Below are 21,283 nucleotides of genomic sequence, written 5' to 3' on the forward strand. Positions count from 1 at the left end.
GCCTTGATTCCCCCCCCGAAAGCCTGCTGGCAGGACAGTGCGGGTCCCACTTGTGCAGAAGAGCCTCTCTAAAAGACGTACAAGTGAGGAGTGAACATGTGGGTCAACCCTCAGGAGTGGAAGATGGAGGATTTTCTTAAGTGCTTTGAAAAATAAATAGTTGAATCCTAAACAGGATTTCTGAAAAGGAGAATCCAGCCTGAGATGGACCTTAATGTCTAAATTAAGAGGAAGCAAGGCTAAATTACCTGAAATATTGACTGTCGAAGATCTCCTAAAGTTTTTCTTTTATCAAAGGTTAAATCCCACACACTTTCTGCTTGAGAGACGATTGGGTGCAGAGCCCCATTGAAGAAATGATAATGAGGGCCCAGGTGGAGATGCAACTCAAAATTATTGTTTGTAGAATCCCATTCTGCCCTTTAAAGAGGCATAAAAAATACAGAAATGCTCTGTTTTTGTAACACACGGTTTTATCCCAAACCAAAAATACTTGATTTACAATATAAATAATCTATTCTACCTAAGTAATTATTACTAATGTCCTTTTCTTCCATGCTCCAAAATTTTCATTTTAGTTTCTCAGTGAATAGCAAAATTTCAGCTCTGCCACCACGAATTCCAAGGAAAATGAATTTTAATATACATCATGCAACATTTCTCTAAGGATCGAAACTCAAAATCTTCCAACAATGGGAATATAGTTATAAATATGCTAGAAACCTTTCCTCCTGTAATTGTGGTAAGTGCCAAATTCACAAACTTCTAGTTCCTCCTTACCTCCACCAGAGCCCCCTGACTCTCCTGTAGAGTATTTAAAGTGGGTCTCACGATCCTCCAGTCTACTCTCCCCAGGTCGAACATCCTCAGCGGCGGCCCAGAGCTGGCGGCTCGTCTCTGAATCTGCTCTGCTGCCCTGGAGCTGCTGCCCGGCATTCCGCTCGAGGCAGTGTGGCCCCGGGAGAGCTGGATGAGGCCACGGCCACTGCTCGGATACTCCCGACACAATTCTATTCATGTGGTCAGAGACAGCGCTAGCTTTTCCGATGGCCGCATTAAAAAGCTTAGTGCTGGCTGGCGAAACCCCTTTGGTTGTGGCTGTGAACACCCACTGCTAGTCCGCACCCACTCACGAGGTTTGGCCTGTTTAAGATATTTTATCCTAGTTTTTATATTTTTAGTGTCTTGATTTCCTTTGATAGTGGTTTGCCATTCAATCTACCTGCTCCTTTTTTTCTCCAGTTTTGAGCCAATGATAAAAATGTTGAACACATCCTGGCTACATAATCAACCAGCCACGTGGGTCCACAAGGAAGCCATGTGGGTCCACAAGGAGGCCACGAGAACATCCACTTCCCTAACCCAATACCCCACTGACCCTGGCAGAGAGCAAATAAAGATACAGTTCCTCGGGGTCCAAGGTGAGACCTCAAAAGAGAAGATGAGATGAGCAACTCCTCACAAACCATGCCTGTGATAACCTATTACAGGTTTCTGCCCGGACTGACACGAAGCCTGGCAATTTGCAGAAACCACATTCTTTCCTCTTGCCCGCCTCTGGTCTTCTATCACTATGGGCCGGGTCCCCACGACGACTTAACTTACGAGGGGTGACTTTCACCCAGGCTCTCTCTGCACCTCGGGAATCACCTGACGGTCTAGGATACAATTCACTTAACGTCCTAGGTGTTCACTGATTTCTCCAGGCTTCTGAGGCTTCATCCCTACTCAGCAGTGGCCATTTATGTGACATTGTTTCATTCACTCTCACAGATAAGGATGATTTCAAAGTAAGATACTCTGCCTATAAAAATTCAGCAGCTACACAGACACAGGCATTGATTAGTTGGGTTTTTTTCCTTTTTAATTTTCCTGACTGAAGACTTAAGACCTAAATGAGATCCTTGTTCTCCAGAAAAAAACCATTCAAACTCTAAAAGTAAGTTAAAATTACCTTTTTGTTTGCAGTTCAATGTTGGCTGCGTCCATTTCATTCAGCAAATGACATGGAACCCCGTATCTTGGATTAGCTCGAGCTGTGAACAGAACGCTTCATTAACTTGGGCTGACGAAATGGAATCTGGCTGCTGGGGATCTGGAAAGTATGTGCTGGGAGCTAGGAAGCCTCTAACTATCTTTGTGAATGCTAACTTCCTGTGGATCTCAGTTTTCCCATCTGAAATATGAAAACATTAGAACAAATGGAAGATAAACAGTTCTTTATGCCACGCTAGAAGGATTCCATTTCTTCAATTCTCTTTAAATATACTTTTTAAAAAGAACACCCACTATTTTCTTCCTGATAACAAATGTAGTAATTGCCACCATAAAAATTCTAGAATATAAAAGATATTCTATATCTTTTATATAGAATATATAAAAGGATATAAAAGCTAATACCTATAATCCCATTCCCAAGAGATACTGCTAAAACGTGTTACATGTACTTCTGGTCTTTCTTCTGTACCTACACAACGTGTCTGTATGCGTACATTTACCCACACACACGCACGTACATGCACATACACACACCCACGCACACACTTACTTAAAGCGACTGGGATTGTATTTAATAAATCTGTAACGCGCTTTTTCACTTCATATTTGTATTTCTCCAAAGTTTTAAATGATTGCATACTAGTTCATTCTATAAATAGCATAATTAAACTAACCAATCTTTTTCTGATAGGTATTTCTAGTCATTATTATAAAATAATGGGAGTAACAAACATCTTTGAACATGAATATTTATATTTATACACAGCTCTGATTATTTCAAGACAGATTTGCAGAAGTAGAATTACCAGTTTAAGGTTTTTAAATACATATAACCAAACTGGTCATAGGACTTTATATACCTACCAGCTGTAGAGGAAGTGCCAACTGTCGAGAACAAGATTAACAAAAACATTTAACTTGGTAGGAAAAAGTGGCATATCTCATTGCTGTTTCAATTCCTATTTTTTGATTATGATTTTTTTTCTTTAATAAAGATTTTTTTTTTTTTTTTGAGAGAGAGAGAACGTAAGCGGGGGGGGGGGGCAGAGAAAGAGGGACAAGCAGACTCCCCGCTGAGGAGGGAGCCTGCCTCAGGGCTTGATCCCAGAACCCTGGGATCATGACCTAAGCCAAATGCAGACACTTACTCAGACTGAGCCATCCAGGCGCCCCTGATTTTTTTTTTTTTCCCAGTTTATTGGTTGTTCCTATTTCTTCTTTTGTACATTGCTTATTTATATCCTTTTCCCAATTTTCTACTAAGCACAATGAAATATCTGTAAAAGCACTCTGCAGATGGGAAATAAACTTGTCATATATTTAGCTGTTTCCCACTAGGCTTGTCATTTGCCTTTTATATTGTTTAAGGTTTGTAACCCTTTTCCTTAACTTTTCTTTCTTTGCTTTTAAGCTTAGAAAAGTCTCCCCTACCTTTATATCAGAAATATATATTTTATACATTTTAAGGTTCCTTTTTAACATAAACATTAAAGGAACTCAAATTTCATTCAAGTGATGATTACAGTCACTTGACTACACTGACTGCTAATTCAAGGGACTGGCTGCTAACCAACTTCCCGCTCTAGTTCTTGAGTAATTCACTCTCCTCCCGTTTATCTGAAAAATCACCTTACCACGGATTAAAACCTTTTTCTTTTTTTTAAAGATTTTATTTATTTATTTGATGCGGGGCTCGATGCCAGGACCCTGAGATCATGACCTGAGCCGAAGGCAGACGCTCAACGAATGAGCCACCCCGGCGCCCCTAAAATTTTAAAAATACTTGGGTGGACTTCTGGGCTGGCTCTCCTCCATCCAGTGATGTGTCCACCTCTCTGCATGAGCACAGCACTGTCTGAATGGCTGAAGCTCTACAAAGAGGTTTTACTGAGAGTCAATTTGGCAGGCCCTTCTTCAGTTTTCATGAACGTTTACCTCTCTAGATGGATGTTAGAATCATTTTGCCAAGTTCCATCCCTTTATCCCCACAAAAAGTCCATCAAGATTTTCGCCAGACCTTTATTCAATTCCTAAGCTAAATGGAAAACTACCATTCAGTATACAGTCAAAACATGCGCGTACTAAAATCCAATTCAGGGAAAAAGACAATACCCCATCTGAACATATTCTTTTTTTGTTAATATATATTTCTATAACTGTGAATTCTGCTTCAGAATATTTTTATCAGAGCCATGACTACATTTTTCCTCCGTCAGAAAAATAAAGCCTAGAATTTCTGGTTAAACAGAATAATTATGTAATTGTTTTAGAACCAGAAAGTTAATTTCCTTTGACTCACATGCAAATTAGTAACTTCTTTTTTCTTATGCTTTTAAAAATGATTACTATTCTCATTTTCTGAGAACAGTGTCCTCATTTGTCACTACAGATACGCCTCTATCTAAGGAACTTTCCTGGTTAGGATTTTTTTACTTTTGAGTAGACTTTGGGAAGCGACCAAAGTCTTACATACTGATTCATGTTAGTGATCTCAATTAATAAATTTATCATTGTGGGTCTCAGTGTTTAGCCAGCCTGGTACGAGCTGTCTTAGAAGGTTTAACAAAGAACGCTTTGAAGATACTTCAGCTGCTCATAAAACACATTAATTACCTTGAGGGAAAGAAAAAAAGAGGGCAATAAAAGGGCACACATGAAAACAAAACCAAGGCCACTTACAACTCAAAGGCGACAAACACATGGCCAAATGACAGAGCCAAGCCTAAGCATAGGGCAATCGTACGCAGGTTGGTCCACACAAGAAACCATTATGCAATCCAAGAAAAACCAAACCTGAAACACTAACTATGGCCTTATATCATTAGAAGGGGAAAAAAAAAAAAAACAGAAATATAAAATGATAGATTGTTGGATTTCTTTTGGCATAATGTATTTTTTTTTTTAAAGATTTTATTTATTTATTTGACAGACAGAGACACAGCGAGAGAGGGAACACAAGCAGGGGGAGTGGGAGAGGGAGAAGCAGGCTTCCTGCCGAGCAGGGAGCCCGATGTGGGGCTTGATCCCAGGACCCTGGGATCATGACCTGAGCCGAAGGCAGATGCTTAACAACTGAGCCACCCAGGCATAATGTATTTCTTACTGTTAGCCTGAAAATATTTAAAAATGTTCCAAGAGTATACTTTCTTTTAAAAGGGTAAAAATTCAAATAGCATTCAATATTTATCCTCTGACATCATCAACTTGAACAAATAGGAATATTTCTCTTTCCATACCTTCTGGGGGTCTCTGCAACTGGTATTTCCGATAAAACAACATGTAGGCACTTTCTTTACCCTGAAACTGCCGTTCAATATCTTTTTCCTTGATTGGTTGGACTTTGGAATCATTTATGTCAAACCAGTGGGGACAGGAGGTTCTATCATTTAATCCTGGGGATTCTGAAGTAAGTGTCTTGAAAATATGTTGATCATTCCTTTGGAAATCAGACTCAGCCTGGAGAGAACCGTTCTTCAATAGACTAACTGTACTTTCATCTGAACTGAGTAGAAATACCTGGGAATGAAGCTGTAAGAACTATACAGAGACAAAAAACAAATACTAGGTTAATAAAAAAAATTTTTTAATTGGACACATTAAAAAATCTACATCTTCCTTTCTGTGACTAGATATTTGAACTTCACCTTTATTTTTGCCCTAGCCAGCTAGGAGGAAAAAAAATCCATTTGGGTCATGGTAGAACATTAAATAAAAATCAGAGTGCTCTCTGTTAAACAGTCTAACAGTCACATCAAGGGACAAAGCTGCCACGCTGCAATCTGAAAAATATGTTAATTCTACCTCAGTAACACCATTTTTGAAAAAAGAACTTTACTAAAACAGATTAGGTAGAACAAACACTTCTGAGATGTTTAAAGCAATCTAAACAAACAAAGCACAAACAAAGGCAATCACACAGTAAAGCACCACAGAAGAGAATTTTCAAACTAGTAACTCATACAAACTCTGATGGAATAAAGTCATAATTATAAGCCTACATTGTCACGTAATATTAACTAAACCGAATGTTGTCTGTCCAGGGAACTGACAGGTTAGCTCAGGAAATCAAAGCACGGAAAGCTTATGTCTTAATCCCAAAGACTATTTCTCAAGTTCTAACTGAAGGATTAAGAAGAAAAAAGCAGTTTTCCTCACTGCCCATCCCCCCTTTCCATCTCCACTCTTTTTCTCCTCTCACTCCCTGATTGCTGTGTGGCCTTGCGTCTCTTCTTCTCTCAGCACAAACTTACTTTATCCAGAAAATCACTTGGGAGGCATATGCAACGTCTGCTTAGCCCATTAATCAATACGGAAAGGTGACTTTCTCATTTTCCACTTGGATGGGAATAATGTGCAGCAGTGCCAATCCTCTAATCAAAGTACTCTTTTATCACAAACAAAAGGAAATAGGTCTATGACGCAAAGACAATACTGTTAATACTGTGTATAAAAGATAGTAAAACAGTGTTGCAGCTAATTTGTTTAGGTACAATCAAATAACGATAATCAGAGAGTAGCCATTTTTTTCCTTTGTTTGAGAAGTGAGGATTAATTCTTTTCAGCCTCAAACTTCAGCAGAGTCTGGTTCCAGTAATGGTAGAGAACTTTTACTGGACTAACTTTTCTGATAAGAAATGATAAACTCTCGACAAAATAATGAAAACAAGTATTTGGAGAATAACCAGAAACAGGCTTAAGCACAGGGGACATAATTCTTCAAGAGGGACGCAAACTAGGTGAGTTTTACATGAAGCCACTGGTTCCCACTTTATGGCGGTGCAGGGTGGGAGAGTTCAAGCAAAGGACAGGAGTCTTACTGAGCTGAGGAAACAGAATTTGAAAATGCCAGAGGGGCTGGAAAGCGAAAGAGAAGGAGTTGCATTAAGGAGCCCCAAATCTATACCAAATCCCCCTCAAATCCTGACTGACTCCTGATTGGTACATGGACAGCCCAAGATGCAAGAAACCCCACAGAAAGCAACAGCTGATAGATTCACGATTTGAACAGAGATTTTAGCAGAGACTTCTGGGTAGAAAGAACAGGGAATTGAAGTTCTGACAAGACAGAGGCATATGACAAACATCTGAGGCTTTCTGTTGAAATCCTAGAAGGGCCATGCCTTAGGCCAAGGTCTGGTAAGCTTGTAAAGGGCCAGATAGTAACTATTTTAGGCTTTGTGAGCTTAAGAGGCAAACTAGAGCACGTTACGTAAGTACCTATTATAACTTAAAAAAAAATAACCATTTAAAAATGTAAAGATAGTTCTTAGCTCAGGGCTGTACAAAAACAGGCAGCAGGCCATATTCTGCCCCCAGGCCACCATTTTCTAACCTCTGCCTTAACAGGAAGGACCATGCATTCCCCCAGGACTAAGACCAAAACTACGACAGACCCACGCTACAAAGCCTAAAATGAAGCTTCCATAGGATCAAGGAGATTTAGCAGCCTGTTAGAGCATAATGCAAAACTCTTTAAAGAACAATGATATAATCCACAATGTCTGGTAGGCAATATAAGATTAAATGATACACAAACAGGACAGTGTGATTCATAATCAAGAGAGGACACAGTCAATTTATAAGGGAAATAAAAGTTAATAGAAAGAGCCCCAGAAATAATCCAGATATTATGATAGTAAATAGCTATTAAAAATATTTAATTTGTATGACTTAATAAAGCCAATTAGATCTTCAAAAATTTATAGGAAAGGATGAACAGAGTGGGTTCAGATAGGGAATTTCAGCAGAGAAATGGATACTCTCAATCAGAGCTAAGTGGAAATTCTAAAGCTGGAAACTACAATATCTAAATAAAAAGTTCACTAAGCTGGGCTTAATGGAAGGAAGACTGGATATAGCCAAAGAAAAAAACAATGAACTTGAAGATGGAACAATGTAAATTATCCATGTTGAAGGAGAGGTTAAAAATAAGAAAAAGAAGAAAACCTCAGTTCTTTAAGATCTGTGAGGAAATCCTGAATGGTCTAATTTCTATGTAACTGTAGTCCTAGAAGGAGAAGAAAGAAATAATGGGGCAGACAACCAAATTGAAAGTATAATGGTCAAAATTAAAGAAAGACTTCAAGCTATACATATAAAAAACTTAATACAAAGCAAATAAACACAGAGTACCACACTGGGACACATTATTGTTAAGAAGCTAGAAAACAAAGAAAAAAAGAAAAAATCTTAAAAGCAGGCAGAGAAAAAGACACATTATGTTCAAGTGACACTAGCCTTTTGAGCCAAAATAATGGAAGCCAAGACATAATGGAACGACATCTTTTAAGTTGCTGAAAGGAAAAAATAAAAACTATTAAACTAGAATTTTATATCCAGCAAAAATATCCTTTAAAAAAACTGAAGACAAAATAAAGATTTCAATCAAAATTGAAATTATACTGGATGCACAGCTGAATGTGTGAAAAGCAGCAATGAACACCAGAATGGATAAATATAAAGCACTATTTTTCCATTAATTTCTTTAAAAGTTGCCTAAGTGTTTAAAGCAGAAATAATATTAATAAAAATAAGTAACACAGAGTAGAATTTACATGTCATGGTTCAATAAAAGGCAACAGCAGATACCACTGCGAGCATCTTACACTGTTCAGGAAATGGTATACTATTAACCCATAGTTGGTAATGTTGATTTATGTACACTATAATCCCTAGAATAAAAATATTAAAGAAATATTGCAATATATTAGCCAACAGAGGAGATAAAGATGAAAGACTAAAAATCACTTGATTAACCTAAAGGGTGAGGAAGAATGAAGGAGCAAAAAACAGAGGAGGCAAATAAAAAACAAATACCTCGATGGTAAATTCAAACTCAACCATATTAATTACTGCATTAAAACCAAATGGACTAAACATTCTAATTAAAAGAAACTATCAAACTATCATCTGATAGGAAACAGATGAACAGAGAAAAGTAGAGAAGAATCAACAAATACATAGCTGCTTTTCTGAAGAGTTTAACAGATGTGATAAACCCCTAGGCAAGACTGATGAAAAAGAAAGCTAAAACGCACAAATGATCAATATCAGAAATGAAACAGGGAACATAACATCTGCTCTTATGGACTTGATAAGGATAATATGGTGATATTTCAAACAACTTTATGCTAACAAACTTTATTTTTTAAAAAAGATTTTATTTATTTATTTAGACAGAGAGAGAGTGAGAGAGAGAGAGCACAAGCCAGGGGAGGGACAAAGAAGCAGACTCCCCGCTGAGCAAGGAGCCCGACGTGGGACTCGATCCCAGGACGCTGAGATCATGACCTGAGCTGAAGGCAGACACTTCACCAGCTGAGCCACCCAGGCACCCCAAAAAATTTTACTTTAAAAAGAAAAATAAATTACTTAAAAATCACAACTGTCCAAAATAAATAAGAACCAACTTCATATTGTTTGCAAGAGACACACTTGTATAAAAAAGCTTGCAGGGTTACATTAATATCAAACAAGATATATTTTAAAGCAAGGAATACTAGCAGAGATAAAGGAAGGGCAGTGTACATCAGGATGCCATAAAAATCCAAAAGGTGTATGCATCTAATACTATCAATTCAGGGTACATGAAATAAAACTGTCCAAAGTAAAAGGGGGAAAGGATGAATTCTCGATTACAGTTGGAGATTTAAACTACTCCCTTAGTAACTGATAAAAGCAAAAGAGAAAAATTAGTAAAGACAGAAAAGAAACACAAATGCTATTAACCAATTTGACATAGTTGACATTTATAAAACAACATACCCAACAACTGCAAAAAATAACTTTTCTGGTGAACACAGAATTTTCAGCAACAGAGACCATATTCTGAAGTGTGAAACAAGTCTCAATAAATTCAAAAGAACTAAAATCATGGAGAACGTGTTCTCAGAGTACAATGGAATTAACTAGAAATCAACTTATAGATAAAACAAAAAAATAAAAAGAAATCCCCAAATATTTGGAAATTAAGCAACACAGTTCCAAAAAAAATCATGAGGGAAATTACAAAATATTTTGAATGGAATGATAATGAAAACATGTCAGACTTGTCTGCAGCTAAATTAGTCCTTACAAGGAAATTTATAGCTTTAAAAGCTTGTATTAAAAGGAAGGTTTAAAAACAACTGAGATACCAAGCTAGAAAAAAGTTGATCAAATTAGATCCCAGAAGAAAAAGGAAGGAAATAATTAAAAACAAGAGCAGAAATCAATGATAGAAAACAGATGAGCAAGAGAGAAAATCAACAGAAGCAAAGTTTGTTTTTTAAAAAGTTTAATAAACTTGATAGACCCCAAGCAAGACTGATGAAAAAAAGGTGAAAAAATACAAATTACTAATATTAGGAATGAAAAAGAAGAAATAACTTCAGGTACTGCAGACACTACAGAGAATACGGGATACTGTGAATAACTTTATGCCAATAAATCTGACATCATAGATAAAAGAACAAAATCCTTAAAAAACACAATTTTCCAAAATAATGCAAGAACAGAAAATCTAAATAACACTACAATCAAAAAAATTTAAACTATAATTAAAAAACCTCACTCCAAAAAAAATTTCAGGTCTCAACAGAACAGAAAGCCTAGAAATAAACCCACAATTACATGGTCAACTAATCTTCGACAAAGGAGGCAAGAATATGCAATGGGAGAAAGACAGCCTCTTCAACAAATAAGTGCTGGGAAAACTGGACAGTGACATACAAAAGAATGAAACTGGATCGCTTTCTTACACCACACACAAAAATAAACTCAAAATGGATTAAGGACCTAATTGTGAGACCTGAAATCATAAAAATCCTAGAAGAGAGCACAAGCACCGTAATTTCTCTGACACTGATGGTAGCAATATCCTTCTAGATAGGTCTCCTAAGGCAAGGGAAACAAGCAAAAATAAACTATTGGGACTACCTCAAAATAAAAAGCTTCTGCACAGCAAAGGAAACAACCAACAAAATAAAAGACAACCTACTGAATAGGAGAAGATATTTGCAAATGACATACCCAATAAAGGTTTAGTATCTAAAACATACAAAGAACTATATAATGAAACACCAAAAAAATCAAACAATCCAATTATAACATGGACAGAAGACATGAACAGACATTTCCCTAAAGAAGACATCCAGATGGCCAAGAGACATGAAAAGATGCTCAAAATCACTCACCAGGGAAATGCAAATCAAAACTACAATGAGATATCACCTCACACCTGTCAGAATGGCTAAAATAAAAACCACAAAGAAACAACAGGTGTTGGCAAGGATGTGGAGGAAAAGGCACCCTGGTGCACTGTTGGTGGGAATGCACACTGGTGCAGCCACTGTGGAAAACAGTATGGAGGGTCCTCAAAAAGTTAAAAACAGAACTACCCTACAATCCAGTAATCACACTACTGCATTTACCCAAAGAACACAAAAACACTAATTTGAAGGGATGCATGCACCGCTGTGTTTATTGCAGCATTATTTACAATAGCCAAGATATGGAAGCAGCCCAAGCGTCCGTCAACAGATGAATGGATCAAGATATGGTATTTACATACAATGGATATCACTCAGCCATTAAAAAAAAATGAAATCTTGCCATTTGCAACAATATGGATGGAGCTGCTGTGTATTATGGTAAGAGAGATAAGCCACTCAGATAAAGACAAATACCATGATTTCACTCATATGTGGAACTTAAGAAACAAAACAAACGAAGGAAAAAAAAAGAGACAAACCAAGAAATAGACTCTTAACTAGAGAGAACAAACTAATGGTCACCAGAGGGGAGGTGGGTAGGGGGACAGGGGAAACAGATGAAGGGGATGAAGAGGATACTTATCACGATCAATACTGAGTAACCTATGGAACTGTTGAGTCCCTATGTTGTACAACTGAAACTAACAGAACACTGTATGTTAACTACACTGGAATTAAAATAAAATAAAAAAATTTTCAGGTCTCAGTAGCTTCACCAAACATTTAAGAAAAAAAAAATCAGTCTTAGAGAATTCTTTCCAAGAATATAAAGGAGTGTTTCCCGACTTCTGAGTCCTATATAACCCTGACACTAAAATCTGACAAAGACATTACAAAAAAAGAAAACCAAAGACTAATATCTCTGGCAAATGTAGAAACAAAAATCCTAAATACAGGCCAAATGAATGTTGCAATACATTAAAATTTCATGACCAAGTGGGATTTATCTCAGAAATATGAGTTGCTCAACATTAAAAAGGTCAATGGAATTCACCACATTAACAGAATAAAGGGTATAAAAACAGTCAGCATTTGATAAAATCCAACCTCTACTGAAGATGAAACTATCAGTCAGCAATTAAAAAAAGCTAACTCTCTCAAACTTATAAAGGGTATTTATATTTTTAAAAAACCTGCACAGCTAATATCACGCTTAAGAGTAAAATACTGAGACAGTGACCCAATCATTTTAAATGAAAACCTTAAAACTTACGCTATGGACTCAGAGTCATTAAGCCAACATTCATTTCTGAAGTGTGGTCTCATTAAAAGATGCACTTAAATACTTACTGAAGTGTGTAAGCTCCTTGCTTCTATAAGTAAATAAAAATATTTACTAAGTGTTGGTGTGTTTGTTTTCAGTCAAGTTGTCTGACCTGTGTTCAGTTTTTGCATCTAATCTCACAGCCCAGGAAACCTGATCACCAAATTTAACAGGATTATGTGTAAAAGAAAGATCAGGGGAAAATTGCGGGAATGCCTTAAGACATTTCTGTAAGTAAAATGATGAGCTTTATGGTATGAACTTCATGACATTTTTTGCTGTTGTATTACAAGCCTTTCCCCTCTTCTTTTTCTACTTCTTGATTCTATGATAAATTACTTAATAATGTTTAATAAGTAACTTAATTGAACTTTAACCATTAAATAAAAATACTGATTTTATTTTCACCTAAATTTTCATTGCAAAGGGATCATAATAAAATTTCCTGGCACAGGACCTCCTGTATGGATGTCATGTATTACCTTTCGCAGTGGTCCATACTGTTTTTTGTACTTCTTGTTCCAAGACGTTCCTATCTTTTTCAAGAGTTTCTGGCCCAGGTGATCAACAGGGATTACATTATTCTCCTCCTTTTGAAAGAAACAATCATTTAAGAAAATGTGATGAGATTTAACTGAAACATTTATGAGTTCAAAGGGACCAACAGGATTAAATCTAATTAAATGGGCCTAAGACAGCGAACATGTAAGTGGATTAACCATAATTGTTTCAAAATAAAAAATTTTTTTAAAAAGTAGATTAAGCCTCAGCGTAGAAAACTTGAATTGTGCTTTCCTGCACCAAAGCTTAAACGTTTATTTATTTATTTTTAACAATTTACTTATTTTTTTTTGAGAAAGACAGAGAGAGAGAGCATGCGCACACATGAGTGGGAGGAGGGGCAGAGGCAGAGGCAGAGAGAGAATCCTAAGCAGACTCCCTGCTAAAGGCAGAGACCGATGTGGAGCTCGATCTCACAACCCTAAGATCATGGCCTGAGCCAAAATGAAGAGTTGGACGCTCAACGACTAAGCCACCCAGGCGCCCCAAGTTTAAACATTTAAAGAGTATCCAAAGAATATTCTGAGATTGGGTAAATTCCTGATATTTTGTGGGATTTTTACAAGAAATATTTAAGTGCGCCTGGGTGGCTCAGTCGTTAAGCATCTGCTTTCGGCTCAGGTCATGATCCCAGGGTCCTGGGATCGAGCCCCGTATTGCGCTCCCTGCTCCACGGGAAGACTGCTTCTCCCTCTCCCACTCCCCCTGCTTGTGTTCCCTCTCTTGCTGTCTCTGTCAAATAAATAAAATCTTAAAAAAAAAAAAAAAGAAAGAAATATTTAAGTGCAAAAAAGGATTATCAATATCTCTTCTGTTTCCAAATATAAACAAGTTTTAAAAGGGAGTAAGAAGAGGGGCGCCTGGGTGGCTCAGATGGTTAAGTGTCTGCCTTCGGCTCAGGTCATGATCTCAGGGTCCTGGGATCGAGCCCCGCATCGGGCTCCCTGCTTGGCAGGGAGCCTGCTTCTCCCTCTGCCTCTACTGTTCTCCCTGCTTGTGCTCTCTCGCTCTCTCTGTCAAATAAATAAATAAAATCTTTAAAAAGAAAAAAAAGAAAAAAAATAAAAGGGAGAAAGAAGTGACTATTTTGGGCTGAAATGTGTCCATCCCCCACCCCCCTGCCAATTCATATGTTGACTCCTTAACCCTCAAGATTTCAACTTTGACTTTATTTGGTTAGGGCCTTTAAAGAAGTGTTGATGTTAAAAATGAGGTCTTTAGGGTGGGTCCTAGTCTAATCTGATTGGAGTCAGAAGAAGAAGAAATAGACAGAGATCCTTGAGATGCGTAGGTACAGAGGAAAGGCCATGTGAGCACACAGCGAGGAGGTGGCCATCTGCCAGCCATGGAGAGGCCTCAGGAGAGAATAAACCTGCTGGCACCTTGATCTTGGACTCCCAGCCTCCACGACTGTGAGAAAATAAATTTCTGTTGTTTAAGCCCCCCAGTCTGTGGTCCTTTGTTATGGCAGCCCCAGCAGACTGATACAGTGGCCAAGACCAAGGTGGTTAAAGGACTCAGTGAGGTCCATGGTAAAGAGTTAAGAAAGCCTTTTTAAGAATGGATAAATACATGCAAGGAACTTACCACCTTTACAACACAGCGCTAAGGAAACGTTAAAAAGTCATATACTTGAGGCATTATCGGTGTATCAATATTAGGAATGAAAAAGGGGGCATAACCTCAGGAACTACAGAGAGTAGAAGGATAACATGGGACGATAGCAAATTCCAAAAACAATACGTACGGTAAATCCCAATTCTATTTAAAAGAACAGTAATACCCAAAACCCTATAACCCAATCCCAATATATGTATATAAACACAAAGAAGACAGAATGCAAAGAATATACATCAAAGTGTTAACAATTACTGGGTACTTGGTTTATTTATACTTTTAACATATTTCCTAGTTTTTTTCTCTCAAATTTTTCTACCACAAACATGAATTTTTCAATAACCAGAAAGTCTCCAATAAACAAACTGTAAAAATAGACACAGAGAATGTCCCAAAGGATTAAGACTATAAATAGTATCGATATCAGTTCTATCAATGAATTCTCACACATATGTGTGCCTATCTGAAACACACACACAAATATAAACTCTCTCTCTACCTGTAGTAAGATCACTTTCAGAATTATCAGTGGATCGTCAATCTCTTCTTCATTCTGGAGATCTTTTAAATTCACATCTGGTTTGCTTTTTTCCTCCTAGAAAGGAAAACAATAAAAATTTATCCCTTAAAAGGTAATTAACAAAATAGAAATGTTCATGTTGTGGAAGTTTCAAAATGGAGAAATGACGATAAAAACATCGTTATAACTTAGGTATACTTTGGAATTCGGCAGACCTGGCTTTGATTTCCAGCTCTGGCTGACTAATCCCCGATACGTCATTTAACCTCTCTGGCATTCTCTGTGAACGGGACCGTGAGATAACTCCCAGCACAACACACACATGGTAGGTCCCGACAGGTTCCCGGTAGGCACCACTTCAGCTGCAGCCTACGAATCCTGACATGTTGTGTGTCACTGGCAAGAGCAGCTCAGTGCTCGCTTCTACTTCCTGATCGTCCAAATTTGCACCCCACCTTATGAAGTTATTAGGGAACATGTCAAAATAAGGTATTTTTATTCACTGATTTTTTTTTATACACGCCATCTTGCAAAAGTATTTTCATTTGACTTAAAACCATAAATCAAATAGACCTAATAACAAGAGACAAAAATAATAAAGAGACAGCAAAACAAAATGGTAGACTAAATACAACCATTCTACTAAAAGATTGCTAAAAATGCTGGATAGGTAAACACAACAAAACAAACAAAGGCACTTTTTTTAAAACACACACTGAATTACCAAGAGAGTATCAGGGAAATCCTCAGAGAACAAGTGAAATGGGAACCCAGGGAGGAAATCCAGAGTTGAGGCCTCCAGCTGTCCCACCTTGCTGACACAGCTTCCACTCTGATGCTCATACAGGATGAGGTATGGGAGACAAAGTCTAAGGACCCCCCAAAGTATGGAGTTGAATGACTGGTTTTCCAAACAACCAGTTCTGCGGTCCTCTGACACCATCTGGGTCTCACAATTCAGTTCAGTTTTGATACTAACTTCATTTAGTCCTGCAAGACTGCCCCCACTTCAGACAATAGCCACAAATGGGGTCCCAGGCCACCTGCACTTCTGCCTGGCTGATTATAAATTCTAGGGTTCCTACAATCCCCACTTCAGGTTTGATAATTTCCTGGAGTGGCTCACAGAACTCAGGACCTTATACACAGGACTATAGTTTAGTACAAAAGATACAAATGAACAGCCAGATGAAAAGGTACATAGGGTGAGGTCAGGAAGGGCCCTGAGAGTAGGAGCTTCTGTCCCCATGGAGTCAGGGTGGCCACCCTCCCTGCATGTGGATGTGTTCACCATCCAGAAGCTCCCTTAGCCTCCTGGTTTGAATTGTTTTTTTTTTTTTTTAAGATTTTATTTATTTATTTGAAAGAGTGCACGAGCTCGCGCACGAGCAGGGGTAGAGGGAGAGGTTCTGAGAAGCAGACACCCTGCTGAGCAGGGTGCCTGACATGGGACTCAATCCCAGGATCCTGAGATCATGACCTGAGCTGAAGGCAGACGCTTAACTAACTGAGCACCCAGGCATACCTTGCTTCAGAGTTTTAATCGAAGTTTCAACATGCAGGCATGACTGACTGACTGAACTCAATCACCAGCTCCTCTTCCCTCCACAGGTCAGGAGCTGGGGCTAAAAACACCAATGCTCTATTCATGTGGTTGTTTCCTCTAGTGACCAGCCCTCACTCTGAAGATATCTAGGCCCCACCAAGAGTCATCCCATTAGCATGAACTCAGGTGTGGTTGAAAGGGGTTCATTATGAACAACAAAAGACATGCCTATCACTCATGCAATTTCAAGGACCTCTATTCCAAGAACCAAGTATATACTTTTTTCTTTCTTTCTTTCTTTTTTTTTTTAAAGATTTACTTATTTGAGAGAGAGAGAGAGACTGAAAGAGTACACAGGAGCTGGGTTCAGAGGGGCAGAGGGAGATGGAGAGAAAGAATCTCAAGCAGACTCCCTCCCTGCTGAGCACAGAGCCCGACGCAGGGCTCAGTCTCACGACCCACGACATCATGACCTGAGCTGAAATCATGAGTCGGACACTTAACCAACTTAGTCACCCCAAGCGCCCCAAGTATATACTTTTTAAAAATTATACCACAAAGATAAATTTCAGCAGGCAGCTAGAAAGAAAGAGGTACCTACCTTCTCAGTACAAACCCGACCTAGAAAAAATCCACTCCACAACAAAGGACAATGAGGAACTGGCTTGCTTTGACCTTGATACTGGATAAAGGTAGAAAAACATTTCTTTCTTTTTTTTTTTTTTTTAAAGATTTTATTTATTTATATGACAGAGAGAGACAGCGAAGCAGGCTTCCCGTTGAGCAGGGAGAGCCCGATGTGGGACTCGATCCCAGGACCCTGGGACCACGACCTGAGCCGAAGGCAGACGCTTAACGACTGAGCCACCCAGGCGCCCTAGAAAAACATTTCTAATACTTTGTCATCACAAGTAGGTCCCCATGTGGGTTCCTGGTCCAAATTTACATTAGCTGCACGGCTCTAAAACCAGTAAGTCAAGACCTGATTTTAAAGTAGGGTTGGAAGTGACCCCAGGCACGTGATAGAGGTAAACACTTTTTCCGGAGGAAGGCACTTTCAACTCAGTCCTCAAGTTACTCCAGTAAATCACATTCTTAAAAAACCAACCAAACAGGCTATAGTCTAAAATAACAAGATCATAAGGAAGTAGGATCAGCAGATATCCAGGGGCGCCTGGGTGGCTCAGATGGTTAAGCATCTGCCTTCGGCTCAGGTCATGATCCCAGGGTCCTGGGATCGAGTCCCGCATCGGGCTCTCTGCTCAGCGGGAAGCCTGCTTCTCTCTCTCTTCCTCTGCCTCTCTCCCTGCTCATGCTCTCTTTCTCTGTGTCTCAGAGGAATAAATAAAATCTTAAAAAAAAGAATCAGCAGAGATCCAAATCAGATACAAAGCCTTCAGATACTGCAATTATCAGACCAATAAAATAGCACGTTTAATATGTTTAAGATGTGATTAAGGAAAGAGACTTAAAAATGGCAGAAGGGGAGAGACAGGCCAGCACTGCCCCCTATCTGACCAGCACAGGTGACAAACAGGCCCAGTCCTCCTCCACTTCGCCAGTGTCCAACCCTGGCCTTGCTGGGACAGTAGGAACTGCTTCGGGGCTGCCTACTGGGAGCTGTTGTGAAGCCTTCTCTGACCCACTTCCTCAAATGTGCAAGAAAATGTCACTCAACCATCGATGAAGCAAAAGGTCTCTAAAGAAGCAGAAAGCAAAGATCAGGCTCCTTTTCACAGCCAGATCTAGAGTCACATTTTGAATAGTTAATGGCCTCCATACTAGAAGAAAGGGATCATCTTCTAGACAAAAAGAGACAGAAATGTTGCCTTTATTATTTTTATTGTCTTTTAAAATAAATTTTACCCCCAACACGGGGCTCAAACTTACGACCCTGAGATCAAGAGTCGCACATTCTATCAACTGAGCCAGCCAGGAGCCTCTGAAATGTTGCCTTAAAAGCAGGGAAAATTATGTCCGATTGGTCATGTAAGTTATTTCTTTGCAGACAGTGCCTACTAAAGAACTCCATGAATGCAGGGAACAGCTCCTTGAAAGGGAAGAAGAAATTGCCAAACTATAAGAAGAAAGAACAATACCAGGCTATGATTAGAACATATGGAATCCTATGTCTCTGGGTGCAAGAAATCTCTCAGAATAATGGTAATAAAAAGACAGGCAGGGTCCAGCAGGTATATGTACTGAAGTTGAAATTCTTAAAGCACTACTCATTATTTGAACACCATAGAGCTCTGGATGAAAAAGTAGTGATTCTGGAAGAACAGAATAAGGAAAAAATTTAACAAACGGGATGCTTCACAGAAGGCGTGAATAAGAAGAAATACTAAGCACAAATGGAAAGCGATCTTCCGATTGTTCTTCAAGCCTGGAGGAAGACCTTGCTAATGTAACAAAGCTTCAGGAACAGAGAAGCAGTGCGGAGAGCAAAACCAAACGACAGAGTGCCTGTGTGCCCTCTCGAGTCACACAGCAGACCCAGGAGAAGAGCCCGACGATGACAGAAAAGAGCGAAGCGATTCTGAGGAAGTGAACATGTAAGCATGGAGCTGTCCAAGGAAGCACAACCCAGAACGAAGACCCGGAAGAGAGAATCACCGCTCGAGACACGTGACCTCACCGCTGTACGAGGCTATCTCTGTGTGTGACCTCAATGATGAACTGGAAAATGAAACTGCAAGTATTTGATGGGTCAAAGACTGACGCTAAACCTCAGCACCTCTAAAAGTGCCGGCAATCAGACGGTGGCTGAACAAAAGCTGGAGTGGCGCTGAGGAGAGCGGAGGCGCATGCCCTGAGCTGGAAGCTGAACCAGGGCGGAAAGTGGGAGCCCTTTCTCAGACTGAAGAGACAGGGCAACACTGGAAAAAAAGGTTACACAGATGAAGGCATACCTGGAAAAAAGAAACCAAGACTACAGTGGGCAAGGCGAAGAAATGAACCACATAATAAATATTTATTAGACCTGTTCACAAGCTTATATCGGCATCTGAGAAAAACCTTCAACATCATTTTTTAGGGAAAGTGAAATGAAGCTCAAATAATTGTCTGAGAAGCAGGGGGAGAAGGCTGCTCTAGAGAACCCGAACTCTCTACTACAGGACCCTGGAAATAAGAAAGCAGCGAAGACAGGCAGCATGATAGGAATCAGCTCCAACTAAGCACAGAAACCTTGAGGGCCAAATGAGACAGATGAGGGTAGGAGACCTTCCCCTGGTCTGAATGGGAATGTGTCCCACAAACCAGCGTCTTGGCAAACGTGGCACAAGCATTTGGGAGTGATGCGTGTACGGCGTTCTCGGCCGAACGAAATGGAAGGTAAAGGACTGGGAAGGGTGAAACAAAACAGTCTTTCTCCAAAGATGTCTGCAGCGTAAGAAGGTTTAGCAAGATGGCTGATTTGTAAAATCAATAAACGAACGGTAACTGCATTTCATACACCAGCCACAAATAGTCCAAAAAATATAAAGTTGAGACGCTCAGCCCCACAGAATGTCTCCCTGGTAAATACCAAACAAAAAGTTTGACTTTTTAAATATCCATATACTTTTTAATACCAAAGTACAACGGACGGAGCATGAGAAATGCAGACGGATGTTCTGAAAAGCAAACAATGCCAACGAAGAGAACATGCATCTAGAACACTCTTGTCACCCAGAGAAGCCGTATTACTATATGTGGTGCAACTACTGTTAACAAGAGCACCTGATAGTCGGGAAGACGTCATAAGCATTCTACATCCTCCCACCATGGTTTGTAACTTACAGACGGAAATTTCACTGTGTTTTAGGTACACATTAGACAACTGGTTGAGAGTTTGGGGTTGGTGTGTAACACACTTTGATTCTTCCCATTGCAAATAATTGGAACTAGATGTCCAGGTAGCACTTTTCCTCAGAACATCTGCAAATTCTTAAGAAAATTATAAAGCTTTTTCAATAAGAAGCTCTAAAATATGAAAAGATTTATCTGACTTATAGATGTAGGTTCAAAATTCTACTTCTGAGAATGCGTGTTGTGTGTGTGTGAACACTGACAAGCTGATTCTAGAAACGGTCACAGAAGAATAAAAGGCCAAGACACTCCTGAAGAGTAACACCACATAGGGACACTTGCCCTACCAGATATCATGACTGCTATAATGCTACAGAAATTAACAATGTCGGGGCATCTGGGTGGCTCGGTCGTTAAGCGTCTGCCTTCGGCTCAGGTCATGATCCCAGGGTCCTGGGATCGAGCCCCACATCGGGTTCCCTGCTCTGCGGGAAGCCTGCTTCTCCCTCTCCCACTCCCCCTGCTTGTGTTCCTGCTCTCGCTGTGTCTCTCTCTGTCAAATAAATAAATAAAAAATCTTAAAAAAAAAAAAAACAAAAAACAATGTGGTATTGGCCTAGGAATAGAAAAAAGGAACAATGGAACAGAATAGAGGGGCCCCAAAGGACTCATACATAAATAAACAATTGATATAACAGAACTGGCACTGTGGATTGGTGGTGAAAGAATGGATT

The 21,283-nt window shown here is 39.2% G+C and overlaps 1 protein-coding gene across 1 annotated transcript in view; it reads right to left on the minus strand.

The window, feature by feature from the left end:
* USP40 (ubiquitin specific peptidase 40) overlaps positions 1 to 21,283 on the minus strand; it is a 76,228-nt gene that overhangs the window by 39,492 nt on the left and 15,453 nt on the right. Inside the window, exons 9-13 of the mRNA XM_044913454.1 lie at positions 15,191 to 15,286; positions 12,996 to 13,103; positions 5,235 to 5,535; positions 1,955 to 2,036; positions 249 to 420 (exon numbers count right to left, since the gene is read on the minus strand). Coding sequence (XP_044769389.1) covers positions 249 to 420; positions 1,955 to 2,036; positions 5,235 to 5,535; positions 12,996 to 13,103; positions 15,191 to 15,286 — 759 coding nt within the window. The remainder of the gene's footprint in view (positions 1 to 248; positions 421 to 1,954; positions 2,037 to 5,234; positions 5,536 to 12,995; positions 13,104 to 15,190; positions 15,287 to 21,283) is intronic.

This window comes from Neomonachus schauinslandi, chromosome 3, assembly GCF_002201575.2.
Source record: "Neomonachus schauinslandi chromosome 3, ASM220157v2, whole genome shotgun sequence".
In the NCBI taxonomy this organism is placed as follows: domain Eukaryota; kingdom Metazoa; phylum Chordata; class Mammalia; order Carnivora; family Phocidae; genus Neomonachus; species Neomonachus schauinslandi.